Here is a 22,963-nt window from a genome sequence, read left to right on the forward strand (position 1 = left end):
CGGGGCTGCGGGCGGGGGCAGGGGCCGGAGCTGGAACCGGGCGGGAGCTGGTACGCGGCCGGGCTGCGGGCCCGGGGGGCGGGGTAGAGCCAGGGCCTGCTGCGGGGGCCGGGGGCGGGGCCGGGGGCGGGGCCGGGGCGCAGGGCTAGGGGCAAGACTGGCCCCCGGGAGGCTGGCGCCCCAGCCGCGCCCCGAGGCGGCCGCGCGGAGACCGTCGGGAGTCGCCTGTCCCGGGCCCCTCCTTCCCCTGGGGTGGCCCCCCCGGTCCTGGCCTGCCGCCGTCGCCCACATGCCCCCGAGGGGGCGCTGTTCGGTCCTCTGCCTGGCGGCTCCGTGGACCCGCGGGGCCCCAGGCCCCTGGATGGCCCCTGGACGGCCCCTGGACCTCGAAGCCCCGCGTGGCTCGGACCCGGTGCTCGGTGTCCTGCCTCCAAGGTCTGTGGCGCAAACTGCATCCCTCACAGGCGGGAGCCCCCACCCCCAGGCACACAGAACCGCTTCCAACTCAGTGAGGCCGAGAGGAGTGGGCGCCTTTGGGGCTGAACGCATCGTGGGCGAGGTTTTCATCCCGAGACATTTTACACCTGATACAAGCTGACAGCCCCCCCCCCCCCCACACACACACACACACACTCCATTCCTAGCTGTTCCCAGCAGTTTCCTGCAGAAAACCGCACAGTCGTCCCCACCCGGCTCTGCCCCTTCGGCCTCAGGACGCACTGCCCGCCTTGTTTCCCCATTTCTGCTGCTTGTGAGGCTTCTTCCTGAACTGAACTTCGTTCTCTCTCTTCTTGATCATATTTCCTTCTTTCTCTTCCCCATATTGCCTGCCAGCTGACCCTCCACAGTCTCCCCAAACGGGGCTGGCGGCTGCGGAGGTTACTGCTCCCGGGTGCGTTATGTGCCAGTTGTCGCCGGCAGCTCTGCGTTCCTGGCACCCAGTTCATCCCTGAGGCCTGACCTAGGAGGGGTGACCCCAAGTCAGGCCGAGGTCTGGAGGGGACCCCAGTCAGCCCTGCTAGGTGCCCAGCTACTCAGTCCTAGGAATGCAAAGGAGGTTCCAGCAGTCTCAAAGGTCTGTTGAGAAAAGCACCCAGTCATCGTTCAGTGACTAGATGAGCACCCGTTGAGCTCAGAGATCTTCAGAGATGAAGAGTGGCAAAGTCCACTCAGTTTCACTCTGAGCCAGCATTGACAGAAACCCAACAGCTAGCAGGAAGGAGGGACAGTGTCTGCCCTCTAAGCAAAGCCCCCACTGGGCAGGGTTCTGGGGCATCAGCTTCCCTGCTGCCGGATGCCAAGAGGCCCTAGAACCTGCATGGAAAACTGACTTCTTGAAGCGGGTATACAACTTTCAGCCACAGTAAGGTTTAGAGGGACGCATAGAGCAGTCTAAGAGAATTCTGATTCTGTCCCGAGCCTTAGTGCCCACATAGTGAGTGAAACCTAAACGCGTTTGGTATGTCATGTTTCCGGAGCATCAGAGACAACTTGGGATTCACCACATTTTAAAGGTTGATCTATTGAATATATGAATTCTTGAAGCACCCAGGATTTAGTTTTCAATTCAGACAAGCCAAATCCCTTAAAAAGGAAGTGAAAGAGAACTGAATTTATAAATTCATTTTGAGATGTGGACGATGTTCAATGTGCTCGGTTTGTAGATGGGACCAAATATTTTGAGAGGCCCTTGAAAAATGACTGTAAATATGCGAGACTTATAAAGAGAATAATAGGGTTTATGAAATTGGACCTGACAGGTTAAAAAGTTAAGTTTTGGGGATGCCTGGGAGGCTCAGTGGTTAAGCATCTGCTTTCAACTCAGGACGTGATCTTGGACTCCCAGGATCGAGTCCCACATCTGGCTCCCTACATGGAGCCTGCTTCTCTCTCTGCCTATGTCTCTGGGTCTTTTTTTCTGTCTTTCATGAATAAATAAAATCTTTTTTAAAAATTAGGTTTTGAGTTTATAACTTCAGGGACGCCTGGCTGGCTCAGTGGTTGAGCTTTTGCCTTGGTTCAGGTGGTGATCCCAGGGTCCTGAGATAGAGTCCCACATCAGGCTCCCTGCAGGGAGCCTGCTTCTCCCTCTGCCTATGTCTCTGCTTCTTTCTGTGTGTCTCTCATGAATAGATAAAATATTTTATTAAAAAATTTATAACTTCAATAGATCAAATCCTGATTATTTAAATCTAATGTAAATCTGAGTATAACCCCCTTGCCTTGTCCCTAAATCCAGTCCCTAGGCTCGATTCCTGGCTCCCTTGCCTGTGAGGCAGCCCACCCTACCATGGCTGGGTGTGGGGTACGGGTACCCAGGTAGAGATTCAGGCTCTGAATTTCAAGCCCAGGTCTGACCCACCCTCAGACTGTCCTCCTCCTTGTCCCCTACTTATCTGCAGTGGGCCCTGGGGGACAGAAGAGGACAGGTACATGTTCACATGAAGCAAGGAGGTCTGCAGAAACCAGCCCTCCCGTGGCCAACTGAGCACCCCCCCCCCATGCATTGGGGACACCCTCAGAGCCAGAGCACCCCACCCCAGGGGCACTTGGCCTACCAAACATTCCTAACCTGAGGCTGCCCCTCTGGGACATCTTCAAAAGTGTCCCTAAGTGAGGCACTTAGCTGGCTCCTTCAGCAGAGCATATGACTCTTGCTTTCAGGGTCATGAGTTCAAGCCCTATGTTGGGCATAGAGATTACTTTAAAAAAAAAAGTGTCCCTCAGTAACTATGGGGAGCTCGTGACACACCCCAAGAGCACTTGCACATGTTTGTTGGAGGTGCCTGGTGGCTGTCGGACTTTGGGGGCTAGGCTTGTATGTTCCTGGGGTGTGGTGAGGGTGGGGTAAGGGTGCGGTGTCCTCATCTTGCAAGTGGTGCTGGGCCTCTCCTCATTTGCCAAGTCAGCGCAAGACAAGGCCCTTCCCAGCAGGGGCAACACATGACTCTTCCTATTTTAATGGGGGGTGAGCAGGGGCTCCGCTGGGCCAGGGGTTGCCCCTAAGGCAGGGCCCAGGCCACTATCACTGACTGTGTACTCTCATTCCTGAATCTCAAAACATTCCAGTTATGAGGCCGGAAGCCCAGGAAGAGGGACACATATCAGGATTTCCTGCTGCTGAGGCCTCCCCTGGGCATGGATGGAGACATCCTCCCGGGGTGCTGGGATAAGCATAGTCCAGGGAAAGAAGGAAGGAGTGGGGCTTACTCACGTGTAGTGGAAGCTTTCAGATTTAGCTCCAGAGCCAGCACAGCACATTTCTGTCTGTGTCTCATGTGTGAGCCCCTGCCAACCCCTCTGGCCTCGGCCAGGGTGAGAGCTGTGACCTGGCTGTTCTGTACTGTCTGATGTGCAGGTATCCACGCAGAGGCAAGCCAGCGTCTGTGGTGGGTGGGTGGCCCGGCACAGGGCTATGTGTTTTATGGCATCAGTGCTGGGTTTCATGCTTCTCACCATCCCACAATCGTCCTTAAAATACCCCTATACCAAAGGGAGGGGCAGTGTGTGTGTGATGTCTTGGAGGTGGAGTGGCACAAATTGTGGATTTCAGAAGGTTGTCTATGTCCCAAACCCCAGCACCTGTGAAGGTGACCTTGTTTGGAAATGTGGTCTCTGGAGATGTGATTAAGGATCTTAGGATGAGATCATCTTGGATTTAGGGTGAGCCCCAAATCCAATGACAGAAATGCTTATAAGAGAAAACAGGTAGGATGCCTTGGTGGCTCAGCAGTTGAGCGTCTGACTTCAGCTCAGGTCATGATCCTGGAGACCTGGGATTGAGTCCCGCATCGGGCTCCCTGCGTGGAGCCTGCTCCTCCCTCTGCCTGTGTCTCTGCCTCTCTCTCTCTCTCTCTCTCTCTGTCTCTCATGAATAAATAAATAAATCAATCTTAAAAAAAGAAAAAAAGAAAACAGGGAGATTTGAGACACAGACACAGGAGAAGAGACCTCAAGGTGACAGAAGCACAGTCTGGGGTTCCACAGCCTAGAACCAAGGATACTGGTCACCACTGGCAGCTGGAAGAGAAGCAAGGACAGAGTCTCCCCCAGCGCCTCCGGGGGGGATCCCTCTGCTGGTCTCTGATCTCTACAACTGGGGGAGAATCAATTTCTCTTGTTTTTAAGCCTCAAGTTTATGGTCATTTGTTTTGGCTGTCACAGGATTGATGCAGTGGTACAGGTGGCCTGAACTGGTGTTGGTGGGCATGTTTTCTAATTCTATTTTTCCCCAGGCTGATCTTTTTATTTTTTAAAGATTTTATTTATTCGTGAGAAACAGAGAGAGAGAGAGGGAGAGAGGCAGAGACACAGGCAGAGGGAGAAGCAGGCTCCATGCAGGGAGCCCCATGTGGGACTCGATCCCAGGTCCCCAGGATCACACCCCAGGCCGAAGGCGGCGCTAAACCGCTGAGCTTTTTGGGCTGCCCGATCCCAGGCTGACCTTAAACTTGATATATATTCCATTAGCTCATACTTGCTGGGTGAATATTGGCCCTAACAGATGCCTTTGCCACAAAACACCCAAAGCCATGAGCACCTGGGGGCTCAGTCAGTTGGGTGTTTCACTCTTGGTTTCGGCTCAGGTCATAATCTCAGGGTCATGGGATCCAGCCCTCCAGTTGGGCTCCAAGCTCAACGGGGGTGGGGGGATTTTCTTGAGATTCTCTCTCCCCTGCCTTACCCTCTTGGACCTGTCCCCCTCTTGAATAAATAAAACTTATTATTTTTTAAAATTTTATTTATTTGAAAGAGAGTGAGAGTGAGAGTGAGCAAGCATGGGCAGGGGGAGGGGCAGAGGCAGAGGGACAAGCAGACCTCCCACTGAGCAGGGAGCCCACCGTGGGACTTGATCCCAGGACCCTGGAATCACGACCTGAGCTGAAGGCAGACGCTCAACTACTGAGCCACCCAGGACTTTAATGACACGGAGCCCTCAGGCGTGGGAAGAGGTGTTAAGTAGGAACTAGATTTGGTGGGACACAACAAAGGCCCCTTCCCCCAGACACAGTGGCAGTGGTTCAAACAGGAGAGGTTGAGCTGGCGCAGCGACTAGTGGAGGGACCATTGTCACCATCTGAGACGGAGCTCCAGCTGTCTCAGCCTGTTCCAGGTAGCATGGGCAAGGGGGCACAGAAATCCTGACCCACCTGTTCTCACAATACCATCTGTGATAGGGTGAACCGTGTCCCCTAAAAGTTCATATGTGGGAGTCCCTCAGAATGTGACTTTACTGGGGTCACTTCAGATGTAATTAATTGACTTCATACCAATGTAGAGCAGATCCCTTAGCCAGTGTGACTGGTGTCCTTGTAAGAAAGGGAGATGTGGACACAGAGAATGAGGAGCGCAGAGGGCAGGCCACGTGAGGAGACCCTGGGAGAAGACGGCCATCTCCGAGCCTCGAGAGGCCTGGGCCCGATCCTCAGCCACAGCTTCAGGAGGCACCAGCCCTTCCGAAACCTTGACGTCCAGATTCTAGAACTACGAGAGAAGAAATCTCTGCATTCCTTTCTCTGCAACATATCCAGGAATTTCTGGAAATTCTGACATCTCAAGCTGTTTGAACAAGGGCTCCTGGAGTCCAGCTCCCAGGCTGATGGCTGCCTACGCTGGCTCAGCTGACCCAGACTGCCGGGTGCCCTGTGGGACAAGCCCACTCTCTCAGAATTCATCCCACACATGTTCTGGAGGGTTCTGCCGGCATAAACCTAACTTCTCTGGTTCTTGTGGTGGCTAAGCTTTCCCCATTGGAATGTGACTTTATGTCCAGACCGACTCTCTCAGGTCTTAAGGGGTGGGGCCAGGCCAAGGGGCTTTGAGGGAATCAGACTTTTCTCTTACAAAGTATTCCTTCAAAGGATGTCATTAGAGCATCTTCAAGGGCAGAGATGACTTCATCCAATGAGGGGAGAGGGGCCTTGGAGGCCGGTAGGGGGTTTTTGGCAAGGGGGGGGGGTGCTGTGGGTCCCCACCTCATGCCTTTTACTCTGTTCCAGTTCCCTGGACCCTACATGTGCCACTCCAGCACTCCAGCTTTCCCACAGATTTGGGGAGGGCCTAGATTCAACTTCTGTGGTGGTTTTATAAAAACCCAAATCCAGCTGCGTGGCTGCAAAAAATGAGCTCTCCAGACACTGCAGCTTCCTGCCACCCCAAAAAGAGCAGTCAGGAGTTTCATCCCATGACTTTCCTTCTCTAGTTGGTCTATTTCATTTAAAACACCGGCCTGGGGCAGCCCCTGTGGCTTAGCGGTTTAGCGCTGCCTTTAGCCTGGGGCGTGATCCTGGAGACCCAGGATCGAGTCCCATGTCAGGCTTCCTGCATGGAGCCTGCTCCTCCCTCTGCCTGTGTCTCTGCCTCTCTCTCTCTCTCTTTCTCATGAATAAATAAATAAAATCTTTAAAAGACAAAACAACACCGGCCTGCTGTAGAGTTCTTGAATTTCTCATGCTCAGCATGTCGTCCATGGCAGGGGACATGCTTGGTTCCCAGAACCTGGCCTTCCCTAAGCATGTCAATCCTGGTGCCCAGGACTGCCACATCCCCGTCCCTGTAGCCTGCTCAGGGCCTTTATTCATATCAGAACCAGGCCACCAACCCCAATTTTCTGGAAGGATCATTGTCTGCAGCCCACACTCCTCCAGAGATTATGGGAAGCATCACTTGCAAAAGTGACCAGGGGGCTGAGCAGGCTCAGGTCTGAGAAGGAGGCAGGACAGCCAGCTAATGGTGCACGGTGTCTCTTGATCCCGTGGCCACGCACGCTGCAGGCTCTGGGCTCCCCAGCTTTTGTGTTCTCCTTCACCATGCCAGTGGTGGGCTTTTGTCTTTACTTCCCAGTGTCCAGGGATGCTGGAAAGAGACTCTCAGCTCCACCCTTGCCCTTAGAAACACAGTTGTGACCACAAGTGGCTAAAATGTGACAGATGTCACACAACTTACGAAACTGTTTCCAAGCACTTCATACTCATAAAGGTGGCCTGTCCCTTGCAGAGGAGTGGCCGTGATTGGGTAGGGCTGAGTGGACTCAGGTCCGAGATCTCATGGTAATAATGATCTGAGAGCTGTGTGTCTGGCAAGGTCTGGGAGCTGGGGGACAGTGTGGGGTCTTTTTCATGACCCCCTCCCCAAAGACGTACTTTGGGGAATGTCAGGAGGCTTGGGAGGCCCAGAATCTCTGAAAGCGGGTAGGATGTCTGCGCAACTCCAAGCCTCCCTCAGAGAAGCCTTCCACCTCTGCCTGAGCTGGCAGTCTGTCCATGCCCCACGTAGGTCCCTGCAACCTCTGGGCATCGTCCTGTTCCATGAGTGGCTGCCGTGAGTGGGTCAGGGTCTGCTTGTCTGAGTCCCCTGGCTTGGCCATGGGAGGGTTATCTCCAGGTGCCAGGATGTGTTCCCTGTGGATCTCCCCTCCTCCAGGAAGCCCTCTCCAGGCCCAGCTCTTCAGAAGGTCTTGGAGGCTGGTGAAATTGCTTCCTTATAAGGATTCCAGCGTCCAGGGTTCCGGTTTCCCCCAGGGGGTCCTGCAGGCCCAGAGCCTGGGTGGGGCGCCTCGTCTGTGGCAGGGGCCCCACCCCTTCCTCCTCCCGGCCAGGGTCTAGCCAGCCCTGACTTTTCCCTGGGAACTGAGGAAGTGAGCCAGGGAGGGACAGACCTCTTTTGTGGGTGGGGGCCTGCACCAGGTTCTGGGGCCCAGACAACCCCCCTCTCCCCCTAAGGAGAAAGCTTCCTTTTCGAAGCCATTTGGCTTCACAAAGGGAGCTCAACAGGGCCACCTGCTGTCCACACAGACTGGGGGGTGGAAGGGTGGGGGAGTGTGGGGTGGGTGGTCCAGGCTCCAGGCCTCTGTTGACCACAGGGACGGTCCTCCGTGTTCACGTCTGGGGCAAGAGGAGGTGGTGGGTGGTGGCAGATGGCACAGGGCTCTGGCCGGGCCTGGAGGGCTTTAGGTCTAGACCGGCCCGCGGTCCGAGGGTGCGGTGCGGGGAGGGGGTGGGGGTGGGCAGTCCTTCGTGTTCAGGCCTCAGGAAGGGGCTGGTGGCCCTGGGCAGCGGTGACGTGCACGTAAGGCCCTCGGGGCTCCGGACGCAGACCAGTAAGCTGCCCCAGAGCCTGGGTTGGACAGGGTCGTGGGGGGCGGATGGGGAGCCTCGGACACGAACCCCGTGCTCCCGCCTGCAGGGGGCGCCCCCGCACCTGCCTCGACGCGCTCGTCCCCGCTCCGCCCGCAGCCGCGCGCGCGTGCGCGCGCGTGCACGCGGCGATCCGCGGGCGAGCGTGCGCGCGCACGCGAGACGAGCGTGCGTGCGTGCGCGCGCGCGGCGGCCCTGAAAGCGGCTCTCGGAGCCTTAGGCGGCTCCGGCTGAGGCGGCTCCTGAGGCGGCGGCGACCCGCTCCCGGCTCCCCGCTCTCGGCTCCTCCTCCCGGCCCGCCAGCCCAGGCCGCTCCCCGGGCCCGAAGATGCCGGCCGTGTCCAAGGGGGACGGGATGCGGGGCCTGGCGGTCTTCATCTCCGACATCCGCAACTGTGAGTGGCGGCGGCGCGGGACCCGGCCTGCGAGGGGCGCGGGGGCGAGGGGCGAGGGGCGCGGGGGCGCGGGGGCCGGTGCAGACCCCGAGGGCGCGGGGCAGGGGGCGCGGGGCGGGGTCCCGGAGCCGACGGGGGGCGCGGGGGCAGGGGGCGCGGGGGCCGGTGCAGACCCCGAGGGCGCGGGGGCCGGGGGCGCGGGGGCCGGTGCAGACCCCGAGGGCGCGGGGCAGGGGGCGCGGGGCGGGGTCCCGGAGCCGACCGGGGGCGCGGGGGCAGGGGGCGCGGGGGCGCGGGGGCCGGTGCAGACCCTGGGGGCAGGGGGCGCGGGGGCGCGGGGGCGCGGGGACGCGGGGCGGGGTCCGGGTGCCGACCCGGAGGGCAGGCGTCGGTGGGGGGGCGGGACGGGGTCCAGTGTGGACATGGAGGGCGGGGGGTCCGGGGGCGTAGGGTCGGGGTGCAGGGCGGGGGTCTGGGGGTCTGGGTGCGGGCCCAGAGGGCAGAGGTCGGGGGCGCGGGCCTGGGGTGCGAGGGACCTACAGGGCCGCCGAGGAGGGCGCAGGCCTGTGGGAGGCAGAGTCGGGGGCTGGGCCTGGGGCCTGCGGGTCAGGGAACAGTGAGCAGGGGTGCGGGGTGCAGGGCAGGTGGGGTTCTCCAGTCGTGGGGGGGCTGTGGCGTCTTCGACAGGGTTCTGGTGAAGACCCCCCCCCCCCCCCAGCATGATGTCATCTGGAGCAGTCTGCTCATCTTTCTAGTAATGGAGCATTTAACCCAGCGTGTTCCAAAATAGCGTGGATTTTCAGTTTGGGAGTGGGGGCAGCGAAAGCTGCCTTGCCTGGGAGGCAGCTCCGCCCGGGTCCTGGTGGCTTATTAGGCCCTGATGAAATGACTCACTCCCCCCAGGAGTGCAGACACAGGGCAGTGGAGGGTGGGGTGGCTTTCGGGTGGCTGCCCTGGCTGCTGGCCCCTTCTTCGGGACACTCGCGTCCCCTCACAGTGGAAGAAATCCACACCAGAAGCGAAACAAGCCAGGAGGCAGGTGGGGGCTTCCGTCTGTAGAGAAGCTACAGCCTTCGGAGATCTCTCCTTTATTTAATTAAAGAAATTAAAGGCAAAACCAGTTTTCCTATCTGTTGCATCTTATTATTATTTTTTTATTACCTGCCAGATAGTTGATTTTTATTGCCTTAGGGTTAATGTATGTTTTGAAGAGAGTCTGTAACCTCACTTGCTGGTAGATGCTGTTGTGTTGAGCCTTGCCTTGAAGCCCTCACCTCCTTAGACGGGGGCACCCAGATGCCAGCCTGCTTCTCCCCCAGAGAAGCTCTGATCTTCTGTCCCTCCCCTTCCTGTGCGAGAAATCGAGAAATCGGAGTGGTAGCACACTCAGATCGGAGTATTTACAAGTAGGCAATATTTTTCTTTTCCTTCCTGTGCTATTTAATGTGATTTCAGCTTTTGTAAAGCTGAGTGTGTGTGCGCTATCACTGCAGGGGGACCCTTGGCTAAAGGCTTAGCAGCCTTAAATTAGGAGTGATGTCAGTTCTTCCATTTTGGAAGAAGAATGCAGTGGGCAAGAAAGACATTGAGATTGAAACCCATTTTCTTGACAGCCGGTCACCTGCATATTAGACATGTATTCTGTGCTAGGTCTGCAGTTGAGTGGAAGGTAACTGCCTGCCATATGGGAGGACTCGGCAGATACTTGTTGACTGACCTTAGAGCAGACTTTCTCCACCCCCCACACTGCTGAGATTGGGTTATTTCTTGTGCAGAGCTGTCCAGTGGTGTTGGACAGCAGCATCCCTGGTCTCCATACAACGAGGTGCCTCCATTGTGACAACCAGCGGTGTGTTCAGACGTTGCCCTACGGGGCAGAGTTTTCTCTGGTTGAGGGCCTACTGATATAGACCAATGAATAGGATAGTCTCTTCCCCAAAGGAGCTTAAGGAGGAAGGGCTGCCTCATTTTTCTTGGGGCCAGGTCTCTGTTTACTACAGTCCCTTCCTCAGGACCACCTTTCCCACCTCATGCTGCCCTTGGTCTTTGTTTTGTCATAGTGCCGCACTTCTAGAGCGGTGTCATGGGTCTGTGGTGCTGTGCCCTCCCCTTCACTATGAACCCCACAAGGTAGGCACCACATCTGTCTTGCTTGTCATGTCTTTCCGCTGCTTGCACAGCATCTGGCATGAGACACGAGCCTAGTAAATGAATAGATGAGTGAGCCAGAAAGGATTTAGCTTCAAGATGATTCTCATGCCCATTTTGTCTAAAGAGCACTGCAGGTCGAGGGCCAAGATGTGATGGAGCAGCAGGGAATGAACGTTCTGAGCATGTGTAGGCTGGCTGTGGCTGGGGATAGGGTCAGAAAGCTAACCCTGGCCGGATGGATGACCAGAGCCATCTGAGCTTAACCCCCTGGGGCAGGGAGCTGGCTCCAGCTTCCCCTTTTCCCACCTCAGATTTTGTGTGCTCATTGGTTTCTTGTGAATGTGATGGATGTGGCCAGGCTCTGTGGAGAGACCCAGCTGCCTCTCACCTGCTCCATGACCTGAAGCCAGTGGCTGCTGAGCCTTAGGTTTCTTCAGCTGATGGAGAGGAGTGGATTTTGAGCTAGAGTATCACTAGAGTCTGTTTCAGCTCTAAAATTGCAGCTCCCTTTTACCTTTCTGAACTAGTTTCTTAAATTTCCCCTTCTAAGACCTTCAAGGGTAGGCTTTGCATCTCTTTGCGCCTCATGTAAGTTGTTCACTTCAGATGGCTGGCTGGGAACATGACTCTTAGCTTTGGCAACAGCGAATATGCTCCAGGATTTTAAAGGTGCTCCTGTTATGTAGTCTTCCTCAAGCCTGTAGTTTTTGTGGCTCATGTAGCAAACTAATTCAGTGCCTCATAAAATTAAGTTGACCTTTTCTGATTAACTTCAACCCTGGGACCACTAAATTTGGCTAATGTGAGTTCAGTGTGTAGGAGTTAATGAACTGTTTCTTTTTGTCTTTTTTTTTAAATTGATACTTAAAATCCTTTTTTTTTTTAATTTATTTTTTTATTGGTGTTCAATTTACTAACATACAGAATAACCCCCAGTGCCCGTCACCCATTCACTCCCACCCCCCGCCCTCCTCCCCTTCTACCACCCCTAGTTCGTTTCCCAGAGTTAGCAGTCTTTACGTTCTGTCTCCCTTTCTGATATTTCCCACACATTTCTTCTCCCTTCCCTTATATTCCCTTTCACTATTATTTATATTCCCCAAATGAATGAGAACATATAATGTTTGTCCTTCTCCGACTGACTTACTTCACTCAGCATAATACCCTCCAGTTCCATCCACGTTGAAGCAAATGGTGGGTATTTGTCATTTCTAATAGCTGAGTAATATTCCATTGTATACATAAACCACATCTTCTTTATCCATTCATCTTTCGTTGGACACCGAGGCTCCTTCCACAGTTTGGCTAGCGTGGCCATTGCTGCTAGAAACATCGGGGTGCAGGTGTCCCGGCGTTTCATTGCATTTGATACTTAAAATCCTAATCTTTTTATTTAGTCCCAATTTTTATTTTTATTTATTTATTTATTAAAGATTTTATTTATTTGTTCATGAGAGACACACACAGAGGCAGAGACACAGGCAGAGGGAGAAGCAGGCTCCATTGCAGGGAGCCCGACGTGGGACTCGATCCTGGGTCTCCAGGATCATGCCCTGGGTGAAGGTGGCGCTAAACCGCTGAGCCACCAGAGCTGCCCAGTCCCAATTTTTAAATAATTCTTTGTCTCAAAGTAAATACAGATTCGTAAGAAGTAAGAAATGGGCAGGGAGGTCCCAGCACCCTTCACCCAACCTCTTTGAAGGGGATTTCTCCAATAACAGTCAATTTCAACACCGGGAAACTGACATTGGTACATTCCACAGTGTGTATTTATATTTTATCAGTTTTACCCACACTGGTGTGTGTGTGTGTGTGTGCGCGCGTGTGTGTGTGTGTTCATCTTTGTACTTTGATCACATGTAGCTTTCTGTAACCCCCATGTTAATCAAGATACAGAGTTGTTCCATTATCACAAAGCCCCGTTGTGTTACCAGTATAGCCCACCTACCCACCCCCAGCTACTAGTTTGTTCTCTGTATCTACATAACATCTCAGGGATATTGTGTGAATGGGATTGTACAATATGTGACTTGTCAAGATTGGCTTTTCTTACTCAGCACAATTGTCTTGAGGCCCATCCAGGCTGTTGCATTGATGGTTATCATATCCGGGATCCCTGGGTGGCGCAGCGGTTTGGCGCCTGCCTTTGGCCCAGGGCGCGATCCTGGAGACCCAAGATCGAATCCCACGTCGGGCTCCCGGTGCATGGAGCCTGCTTCTCCCTCTGCCTGTGTCTCTGCGCCTCTCTCTCTCTCTGTGACTATCATAAATAAATAAAAATTAAAAAAAATAATAAATTAATTCATGTCTTTATGCATTGCCATTCACATGTCAACGCTGTAACAGCGCTGAGAACGTGAAACACTGCTGAAAATGTTGTCAGACTTGGAATTGACTGCAAAATAATCAAGACTGCAATGAAAGAGAAGTAATAGGTCTTCATTCTTGTGAGATCAGTCACGTTGCCAGTGGGCAGGAAATTGCCATTTATTCCTCCATGCACGAGGTGGCGGGGGCTGGGACTGTGCAGATGAATTAAGACACTTCCATCGTGCTTGGAGGCATTTTATTTAATCCCTCCAGGCACTCGCTCAAATGAAGGGAAACAAGTGGAGAGATGTAATTAGCTATTTGGCAGAAAAACAAATTTCCCATGTTATTGGAGAAAGCATGCAATTTTGCTGCAGGTGCAGTGATAAACTAGTGGAGTAAGTATCAGCGCTCTGCTCATTGTGTTGGTAATGAAACTTTGTCCTTTCTGTTTCTGCTAACTTTGTTGAAATTGGGCATCCCTTTGAATTATATTTTAGCGTGATTGAAGTTTAAAACATGTATTTGTTCATAAAATTCCTTTTGTTATGAGTCATAAATTGGATGTGGAGAAACTGAACATAAAAATTTAAATTCTGGGCAGCCCCGGTGGCTCAGTGGTTTAGCGCCACCTTCAGCCCAGGGCGTGATCCTGGAGACCCGGGATCGAGTCCCACATCAGGCTCCTTGCATGGAGCCTGCTTCTCCCTCTGCCTGTGTCTCTGCCTCTCTCTCTCTCTCTCTCTCTCTCTCTCTCATTCTCTCTCCCCCCCTCTGTCTCTCATGGATAAATAAATAAAATCTTTATTTTTTATTTATTTATTTTTTAAAGATTTTATTTATTTATTCATGAAAGACACGCAGAGAGAGACACAGGCAGAGGGAGAAGCAGGCTCCATGCAAGGAGCCTGATGTGGGACTCGATCCCGGGTCTCCAGGACCACACCCCGGGCTACAGGCGGCGCTAAACCACTGTGCCACCGGGGCTGCCCTAAATAAAATCTTAAAAAAAAAATTTAAATTCCACTTAAGTGTCAGTGTAGGAAATTAAACATAAAGTTGGTACTTGATTTTCCTGAGTAATAATAAAGATCAGAATCAGAGTTTGTCAGTCTGCTTTTTAACTTTTAAAGTTCTTAAAAACATTTTAGTTTTGACTGGACATTTGAAAAAATGCTGACTTTTTGAAAAAGAATGCTCTCCCTGCATATTTTCTTTTGCAGTCTTATGCATAATTTATATTCTTTAGAAACGGATTTAGGAAGTGTGTGACAGAGGGTAAAGGGAGGGACGAACCACTATGCTGGAGGAGGAAGGAAGTCTTTGATCCAGGTTGAATTTTTCTGCCAAGGTTGGTGGTTCCTCTATCGAGGAAATACCTATGTATTCTTCCTTGTTTCCCTTCTGGCTCCTCTGAAGTGGAGGTCACTCTGTTTCTTTTATGACAAGTTGAAATGTCTTGGTGATAAGTATATTCTCATGTGAGATACTTAGCATGACTTCTCTTTCTTCTTAAAATGATTTTCACTCTGTTGTTTTGGCAACAATATGTGTTAGGATTTTGTAGTTGTAGAGTTATAGGAAAGACTGTCTATGTGGGATTAAATAGCATTTCCTTGGCTCAAATAGAGTTAGGGCAGAGAGGATTCCAGTGTGATGGTGCCCCCAGAGAAGGTGGCTCTCTGGTGTAAGCTCCTGAGTGGGCGGGGCTCGGAGCACTTCCGAATTTCTCAGACCTGAGGCTGTCTTTCCTTAGCTTAAATTTCATTTTTTTTTTTTTATTGGAGTTCAATTTGCCAACATATAGCATAACACCCAATGCTCATCCCGCCAAGTGCCCCCCTCAGTGCCCATCACCCAGTCACCCCAACCCCCCGCCCACTTCCCCTTCCACTACCCCTTGTTCATTTCCCAGAGTTAGATGTCTCATGTTTGTCACCCTTACTGATATTCAAAGTGTAATAAGACTCCCAAGACGAAAAGTCTTTTTGGTTAACTCTTTGGTAAACTCATTTGGCAAAAGTGCTGGCCTTGTATGGTCATGAAGCTCTGTGTGGTCTCCCTCCTGCATGAGTGTTCACAAGTGTGTGCTTCCTCCTAAAGTCTGAGCAGTTCTGGATTCCGGCACAAATTTGGCCTCAGGTTTTGAGTAAGGTATGGCATCTGGGCCTGTTATGTGAACTTTGTGGGGTTCAGGGAAATAGAGCTAATGGTCCCTGCCCCCCTGAAGAGTTTGCAGACAAATGTAAAGAGTTCTTGCCAGTGCATTCATCTTTATTGAGTGCCACCTGTATTCAAGACTCCTGAATGCAGAATAAGGAGAGGAAGTGGTTGTTCAGGTGGACAAGATGAGCCCTTGCCCTGAAAGCAAGGTGAAGAGGTCCTAGAGAGCAGAGGGAATAGTAGAGGAATGCCAGATGTTCAAGCATCTACCAAAGGTAGTTCCAAGTCAAACTTTGGAATGTTTCATGTTTGCCTCTGAGCTCATTGAATATTCTTTTTTTTGTTAAAACATGTCTGGTCCATTCCCTCCCTGGATCCAGTGTGATGAAATGAGTGTAGGATAGATACATAGGAGTGGTACCTCTCCTGTTCTGCCCCTTCATTTTGGTCAGCACAGAGGTTTGTTTATTTTTTTAAAAATATTTTATATATTTGTGAGAGACACACAGAGGCAGAGACATAGGCAGAGAGAGAAGCGGGGTCCCTGTGGGGAGACCGATGCAGGACTTGATCTTAGGACCCTGGGATTGTGCCCTGAGCCAAAGGCAGATGCTCAACCACTGAGCCACCCAGGTGCCCCAAGCACAGAGGTTTGGTACTGAAACCACAAGTTGGGGAGTTGGAAATTTGATGGTTCCTGTCATCTTCCAGTGCAGTATGAAGTAAATTAAATAGTTTTTGCCATCACCTTAACAAAATGAATGATAATTTTAAGGAAATAGAGATGAGCAGCTTTCACTAGGTCATGTGTTATTTATCTTTTTTTTTTTGTTAAAGACTTTATTTATTCACAAGAGACACAGAGAGAGAGGTGGAGACAGAGGCAGAGGGAGATGCAGGCTCCCTGTGAAGAGCCTGGTGTGGGATTCGATCCCAGGACTCCGGGATCACGCCCTGAGTTGAAGGCAGATGCTCAGTGGCTGAGCCACCTGGGCATCCTGATAGTTAAGATTTAGATGATAAAACTGTATTTACTGATTCTGGCTTTGGCATTTTTCAAAATGGTTTTGCGATGAAAGTTAACATGGTTGAAATGTCATGAAAAGTTGTATGAGCCATTTGGTTATGAGAAGTTCAGGGCAGATAAGTTCAAGTGGGTGTTCCCACAGAGGTGGGAGCTGAGGCTGAGCGATAAGATTAGCTCTTGCACTCTGGTGGAGAGAGCCAAGGAGGTACAACCACAGCGCATGGGATAAATAGCAGGCAAGGAGGAAGTGGCCTTGTTTTAAAATAGTGCCCTGTGACTGAGTTGGGAAGAAGACCAAGAAGAGTATGGGGATGGTGAGATGCAGAGATGCACAGCACCAGAAAGGAAGAGGCGAGTCCTAGCCTTGCCCAGTGTTGCGACTGCTCGTAAGACACAGTTTAAACTTGTGGTGACAGTCTCGTCCCTGCCTGCCTTACATCAGGCATCACTTGATGCAAACATCACTTCCTGCCAACTCTTCATTCTTTTTCCTTCACTATTATTGGCAGAGAGGATGAGGACTAGGGCCCACGGGATGCCTGGGTGGCTCAGCAGTTGAGCATCTGCCTTCAGCTCAGGGTGTGATCCCGGAGTTCTGGGATTGAGTCCCACATCGAGCTTCCTACAAGGAGCCTGCTTCTCCTCTGCCTGTGTCTCTGCCTCTCGCTCTCTGTCTCTCATGAATAAATAAATAAAATCTTAAAAAAAAAAAAAAAAAAAAAAAACTAGGGCCCACAATCACCTAACAATGAGAGTGTGGGAAATGGAATCAGGAAAATACTGTGGGAATTGGGAGCCACCAGGTGGAAAGAGGGGAGGCACATCTGGTGGGAGGGTGGGGCCTGTGGGCTGGCCCTTGTGTTCTTGGGGATGTGGCAGGTTGGAGAGGGTAGCAATGTGCCCCATAAGGGGAGGAGGTCTTTGTAGTGAGGCTGAGACCCACTCCTTTGTTATGTTCTGGGCCCGCATCTCTCCCTTAGCTTCCTGCTGCATCCAGAGACGGGGACTGGAGAGACTGGCCCTGCTAGCTATATTCAGTTAGGGAAACAAATTTCTGGCTTGTGGTTTGGATCAGATCCTGGTACTGTTTCCTTTTCTTTCTCACCTTTGCAAATTGTGGCTCTGTCAAGTCTGGAGTCTTCATTTTTGTCCTACATTTGAACCCAGTGAGAGCTGTGGTGGTTTTGTGTATTCCTTGTATTCAGGATGGCTCCCATGTACCTTGTCACGTGCCCCAGGATTTGGTGTCTGTTTATGGAGAAAAGTGTGGAGGTCAGCATCCAAGTTGGGTTGCCTGGTTTTTGTTTTGCATGGTAAGGTGCTTTGTTTGCCTTTAAAATCCCTTCTGGTGGCAACTGAAGAGTAATGAGGATTAGTTATTTAGTGTACCTAAAGCACTTGGAGCTCCTTAGGGCAGGCAGTGCGGCATTGGGATTTATGTTTTGCTTTTTTTTTTTTTTTTAAATACAGATTTACTTTATTCATGAGAGACACAGACTGAGAGAGAGAGAGGCAGAGACACGGGCAGAGGGAGAAGCAGGTGCCCCTCAGGGAGCCCGTTGCGGGACTTGATCCCAGACCCCGGGATCATGACCCGAGCTGAAGGCAGGCACCCAACTGCTGAGCCACCCAGGCATCCCTGTGTTTTGCTTTTTTTGTGGCCAGCCTGCCTTTATGTGACATGGTTGAGAGAGCAATTACATGTTTCTAATATACTTTTAAGATGCATTGCGAAAGGATACTGAACTGATGCTGTTTTAAAAGACTATTCAGTGAAGAGAAAAAAAATAGCAGGAAAATGAGCATTTTGGAACACTTATGGATTGCATTTATTGCTGTTGAAAAATATAGTTCTGTAGCTTTTAAAATTTTTTTTGATTTAAAAAATTTATTTTACTATTTTTAAAGATCTGGATAGGTGTTTTTTTTTTAAGATTTTATTTATTTATTCATGAGAGACACAGAGAGAGAGGCCGACACAGGCAGAGGGAGGAGCAGGCTCCCTTCAGGGAGCCTGATGTAGGACTCGATCCCAGGACCTCAGGATCAGGCCCTGAGCTGAAGGCAGACGCTCAACCACTGAGCCACCCAGGTGTCCCTGATTTAAACAATTTTAAATGTCAAGTTCAGCACAACCAGATCAGAACCTAAGTTTGAGCCTCATTGTGCCTATGAGAATCAGAGTCTTCTGTGATTGAGTTTATGCTGGGCTGTGCCAGGGAATGTGGTAGAAATGTGTCTCTATCCACAAGTAGTCTTCAATAGGCCTTCCTTCCATAGGACACATTCCTCACAATCTCAGTTACTTCTTTTAATTAGCTTGTAGTTTCTGTTTGATTATTTTTAAAAAACTTTTGTTGCATTATTATTTAACCACAATTTGAGTTGTCCTTCCACAATGTAGCAAGCACATCTAGCTTTCCTGAGTGTTGACTGAGATTGTGGAGAAAGAGGGAGGCAAGAAGGTAATTGAGGGTCCATTTGTGCTGAGTTGTTCAGTTCCTGACACTTGGCCTTTTTGAAATTGTCATCCATAGAATGAAGGTGTGGGCCCCTTGCACAGATCCTGGTCACAGAGGGACAGGAGATGCTCTTCTGTTGGGTGCTGATGTCAAATGCATTCTCTACAGCATTTACTGTAGATTTAATTTAATCTGTTTAATATTAAGTAGCCAAGAAAACAAAGTTCTTCATACAGTGTTCTTATTGTTTTGCTATACTTTTGGTGCAACTCCCAAGAGTGAAGTGTATTTTGAAAGTATATACTTCAAAATTTATTTTTCTGGGTTCTGTTTTCTGATGTAATTGTGCAATTCATTTATATTCGTTTGAGAGATGTATTGAGTACCTACCTGCTATGTGCCAGGCATTATTCTGTTGTAGGCACCAGAGATCAGTGATTAATGCAATGGGCAACATTTCTGTACTTTAAGAATTTAAATTCTTGTGGGAATAGACAGACAAAATAAATGAGAAAAACATGTATCTATCCCCATCCATTCATCTTTTTGTTGATCTGTTGTGGAGAAAAATAAAGTAGGGAAGAGGAATAGAGAATGGGGAGGATTCTCAACGTCAAATAAGGTGGTCAGGTCAGGTAGCCTGGAGAAGGTATATATGTATATGTGTGTATATATATATATATGTAATTATTATTTTTAAAGATTTATTTATTTATTAGAGAGAGAGTGTGTGGGAGCCAGGGCAGAGTGAGCTGGAGAGAGAATTCTGATTGGGAGGGGGGGTGTTTCTATCTCACGACCATGAGATCATGACCTGAGCCAAAACCGAGTCAGGTGCTTCACCCTAACCGACCATACCACGCCGGCACCCCAGGAGATGTGTTTAAGGAAGCCTGCAGGAGCTGTGGGAGTGAACCATGGCAACATCAGGACAAAGAGATCTGCAAGTTGAGGTGCTCAGGCCCTCTCTGGGGTGTGAGGCATCTGTGATGCAGGGGCTGTCAAGTCTTAGTGAGTGTGGGGGCAGGAGCGGAGGGCAGATCATGTAAGGCCTTATAGGAATTCCTTGGAGGTTCTCAGCACATTGTTCCTTTAATAAGATCATTCCAGCTTCTGTATTGAGAGTAACAATAGGGGCAAGGGTTGAAGCAGGAGACAGTTGGGGTGGTGGTGGTTGTATTAACCGTGGAAGGTGATGCTGGTTTGAACCAGATGGTGGAGACTATAAGCTACATGTTTTGTTCCAGGATGTTAAAGATGCTGCTCTGTGTCTTAGGCTTACATTGTTTCCAGGGATAAGTCTGGTACTATGTTTATCATTATTTATTTGTGTGTAATGTGTTTTTTTTTTTTTCCTCTCTGGCTGTTTTTTATTTATTTTTAATTTTTAAAGATTTTATTTATTTATTCATGAGAGACACAGGCAGAGGGAGAAGCAGGGTCCCTGTGGGGACCCTGGGATCCCGTCCTGAGCTGAAGGCAGATGCTCAACCACTGAGCCACACAGATGTCCCCCTCTGGCTGTTTTTATTGTCTTTTCTTTTCACTGGTTTTAGTCCATTTTATTTGTTATGTGCCTTGTAATTTTCTTCATGTTTCTTGTGTTTGGGATTTGAGCTTCTGAGATCAATGTGTTTCTGGTTTTCATCAAAGTTAAAAAATTTGGCCATTATTTTTGTATTTTTTTCTGTCCCCATCCCACCTTTGGGCACTCCTGTTACATGTATATTAGGCCACTTGAAGTTGTCCAACAGCTCAGTGATGCTCTGCTCATGTTTTTTAGTCTGTTTTTCTCCGTGTTTTTTTTTTTAAAGATTTTATTTATTTATTTATTCATGGGAGACAGAGAGAGGCAGAGACACAGGCAGAGGGAGAAGCAGGCACCATGTAGGGAGCCTGACACGGGATGCCATCCCAGGTCTCCAGGATCAGGCCCTGGGCTGAAAGTGGTGCTAAACCTCTGAGCCACCTGGCTGCCCTCTCTGTGTTTGTTTCATTTTGGATCATTTCTGTGCTATGTTTTTAGGTTCACTAATCTGCAGTGTCTCATCTGTCAATCTCATCTAGCATATTTTTCATCTCAGATATCATGTCTCATGTCTTGAACTTCAATTTGGGTCTTTCCATATGTTGTCTGTATCTGTGAACATCCTTATGATACCCTCTACCTCTTTGAGCGTATGGAATGTAGTTATGAGGATTTGTTTTAATGTCCTTACCTCCTGAGTCTATCATCTTTCATTTCTGGATCTGTTTTTATAGAGCTTCCTTCTCCCCCATTATCGGTTGTATTTTTCTGTTTCTTTGTATATCTGTGATTTTTTTATTGGATGCCAGACATCATGAATTTCACCTTGTCAGTCCTGAATATTGTTGTATTTCTTTAAATATCCTTGAGCTTTGTTCCAAGATGAAGCTGAGCTACTTGGAAACCATTTGATTCTTATAAGGAGGGACCAGAGCAGCCTTTAGTCTGGGGCTGATTTCACTCCACTCCTGAGGGGTAGTATTCCCTCTCAGAGTGCTGCTCTGTACCCTGTTGTGTGGTTTTTTTTTTTTGTTTGTTTGTTTGTTTTATTTTTTTAAAAGATTTTATTCATGAGAGAGAGCAAAGCAGTGACATAGGCAGAGGGCGAAGCAGACTTCCTGTGTGGGACTCCATCCTGGAACTCGGGGATCACACCCTGAGCCGAAGGCAGATGCTCAGCCACTGAGCCACCCAGGTGCCCTGATACCTATGTTTTATGAGGTTTCTCTCTGGCTCGCTGACCCTGTGGTATCTTCCATGGTTTACCCTCCACCTTCTTTCCAGTGGCTCTTTCCACAGCCTCAGGATCTTCCTGTCGTGCTTGGGCATATCAGTAATGAGACTGAGATGCCAGGACCCTCTGCAGCTCTTGGGCACTCTGCTGTCCTTGCAGCAGGCTCTATTCTGTTCTGCCCTGCACACTCCTGCCTCCTTGGTCTGTCTCCTCCCTTTAGGGAGACCTCAAGGCTCTCTTTGGTTTCCCCTCCCCAAGCAGTGAGCTGGAGCTGTTGTATGGCTCATCTTGTTTGTTTTCTGTCTCTCAGTGATCATTCTTGTCCATAGTCTGTTCTCCAGTTTCTGAAAGCCATTGTTTTGTCTAGGTTTTTAGTTGCTTGAGGTGGAAAGGTAAATCATGTTCCTGTTTATCACCATTAGGTTTTGGGGAGAGATGTTGAATCTGCAGTTAGATTTTCAAGACAGAATTCAGAGAAAGGGTCTGGGCTGGAGGTAAAAATACAGGGGCATTACTGGTAGGTGTTATTTGAAGCCATGAGGCTGGGAGCTCACCAAGGGGGTGAGTGGAAGTCATCAGAACATAGCTCTCACTCCTAGTGCCTCCTATAGCTTTACTGTGTGCTTGGCATGCCTCCAAGCCTGCTACCTTTATTTACACATCTGATAGTCATGACAGTCCTTTCCAGTAGGGATTGTGATCCTCCCTGTTTCAGAGATGAGGAACCTAAAGGCATGAGCCCAAGGCCACATGACTGCCTATGAAGTGGTAGAACAGGGATTCAGACTCAGGCTACCTGGCTCCAAGTCTTTTCTCCCAAGCACAGTGCTGGCCCAGCTCTCTAGGAAGATGACTGGAGCTCTAGGCACTCAGGCCTGAAGCAGTCAGGAAGAGACATGTCCACTGAGGAGGGAGCAGTCTGGTGGGTCACTTGAGTGGACTGAGCAGAGGTGAACCTGATGGGGTAGTTTAGGGGAAAATAATTGGGAAACATGAGTGTCAACCCCCCTTGAGTTTTGCTCTAAAGAAAAGAGAAATGAGATGGTGATGACAGGATGCAGAGGGTGTCTTAGCTCTTTTGTGCAGCTGTAACAAGTTAACACAGATTTAATAATCCCATGCTATCTCATGTTCTGTAGATCAGAAGCCATACACAGCCTGGCTTGGCAGGGTTCTCTGCCTAGAGTCACAAGGTTGAAATCGAGGTGTTCCTTCTGAAGACTCTGGCAGTGAAGCTGCTTTCAATCAGTCCTTTTAGTGGGGGGCTGAGTGTCCCCTTTCCTTGCTGGCTTACCTCCTAGAACCTGCCCACATTCCTCCTCAAGTCTTCCATGAGGCCCCTCCGGTGAGTCCCTTTCAAAATAATGGATCTCTCTGACTTCTCAGCTCATCTGTTGCCTCAAGGCAGCTCATCTCTTGCCTCTCTGCTTTTAAGGGCTCATGTGATTAGATTGGGCCCATCTGCATGATCCACGGTAAGCCTCCCATCTTAATGACATCTGCAGAGTTCCTCTTGCCATGAAAGATACCCTACAAAGTCCTAGTATTAGGGCATGGG

The 22,963-nt window shown here is 50.2% G+C and overlaps 1 protein-coding gene across 3 annotated transcripts in view; it reads left to right on the plus strand.

Moving 5' to 3' along the window:
• The first annotated feature begins 8,320 nt into the window (after positions 1-8,320).
• The window catches only part of AP2A2 (adaptor related protein complex 2 subunit alpha 2), a 96,024-nt gene continuing 81,381 nt past the window's right edge, over positions 8,321-22,963 (plus strand). For 2 of the 3 annotated variants that reach the window (XM_038563533.1, XM_038563534.1), the window contains exon 1: positions 8,322-8,530. In XM_038563533.1, coding sequence (XP_038419461.1) covers positions 8,464-8,530 — 67 coding nt within the window. In that variant the 5' untranslated portion in view covers positions 8,322-8,463. Of the gene's footprint in view, positions 8,531-22,963 lie in introns of all 3 variants that reach the window. The other variant, XM_038563535.1, reaches the window with a different exon arrangement.

The sequence above is a fragment of the Canis lupus genome, chromosome 18 (genome assembly GCF_011100685.1).
Source record: "Canis lupus familiaris isolate Mischka breed German Shepherd chromosome 18, alternate assembly UU_Cfam_GSD_1.0, whole genome shotgun sequence".
Taxonomy (NCBI): Eukaryota; Metazoa; Chordata; class Mammalia; order Carnivora; family Canidae; genus Canis; species Canis lupus.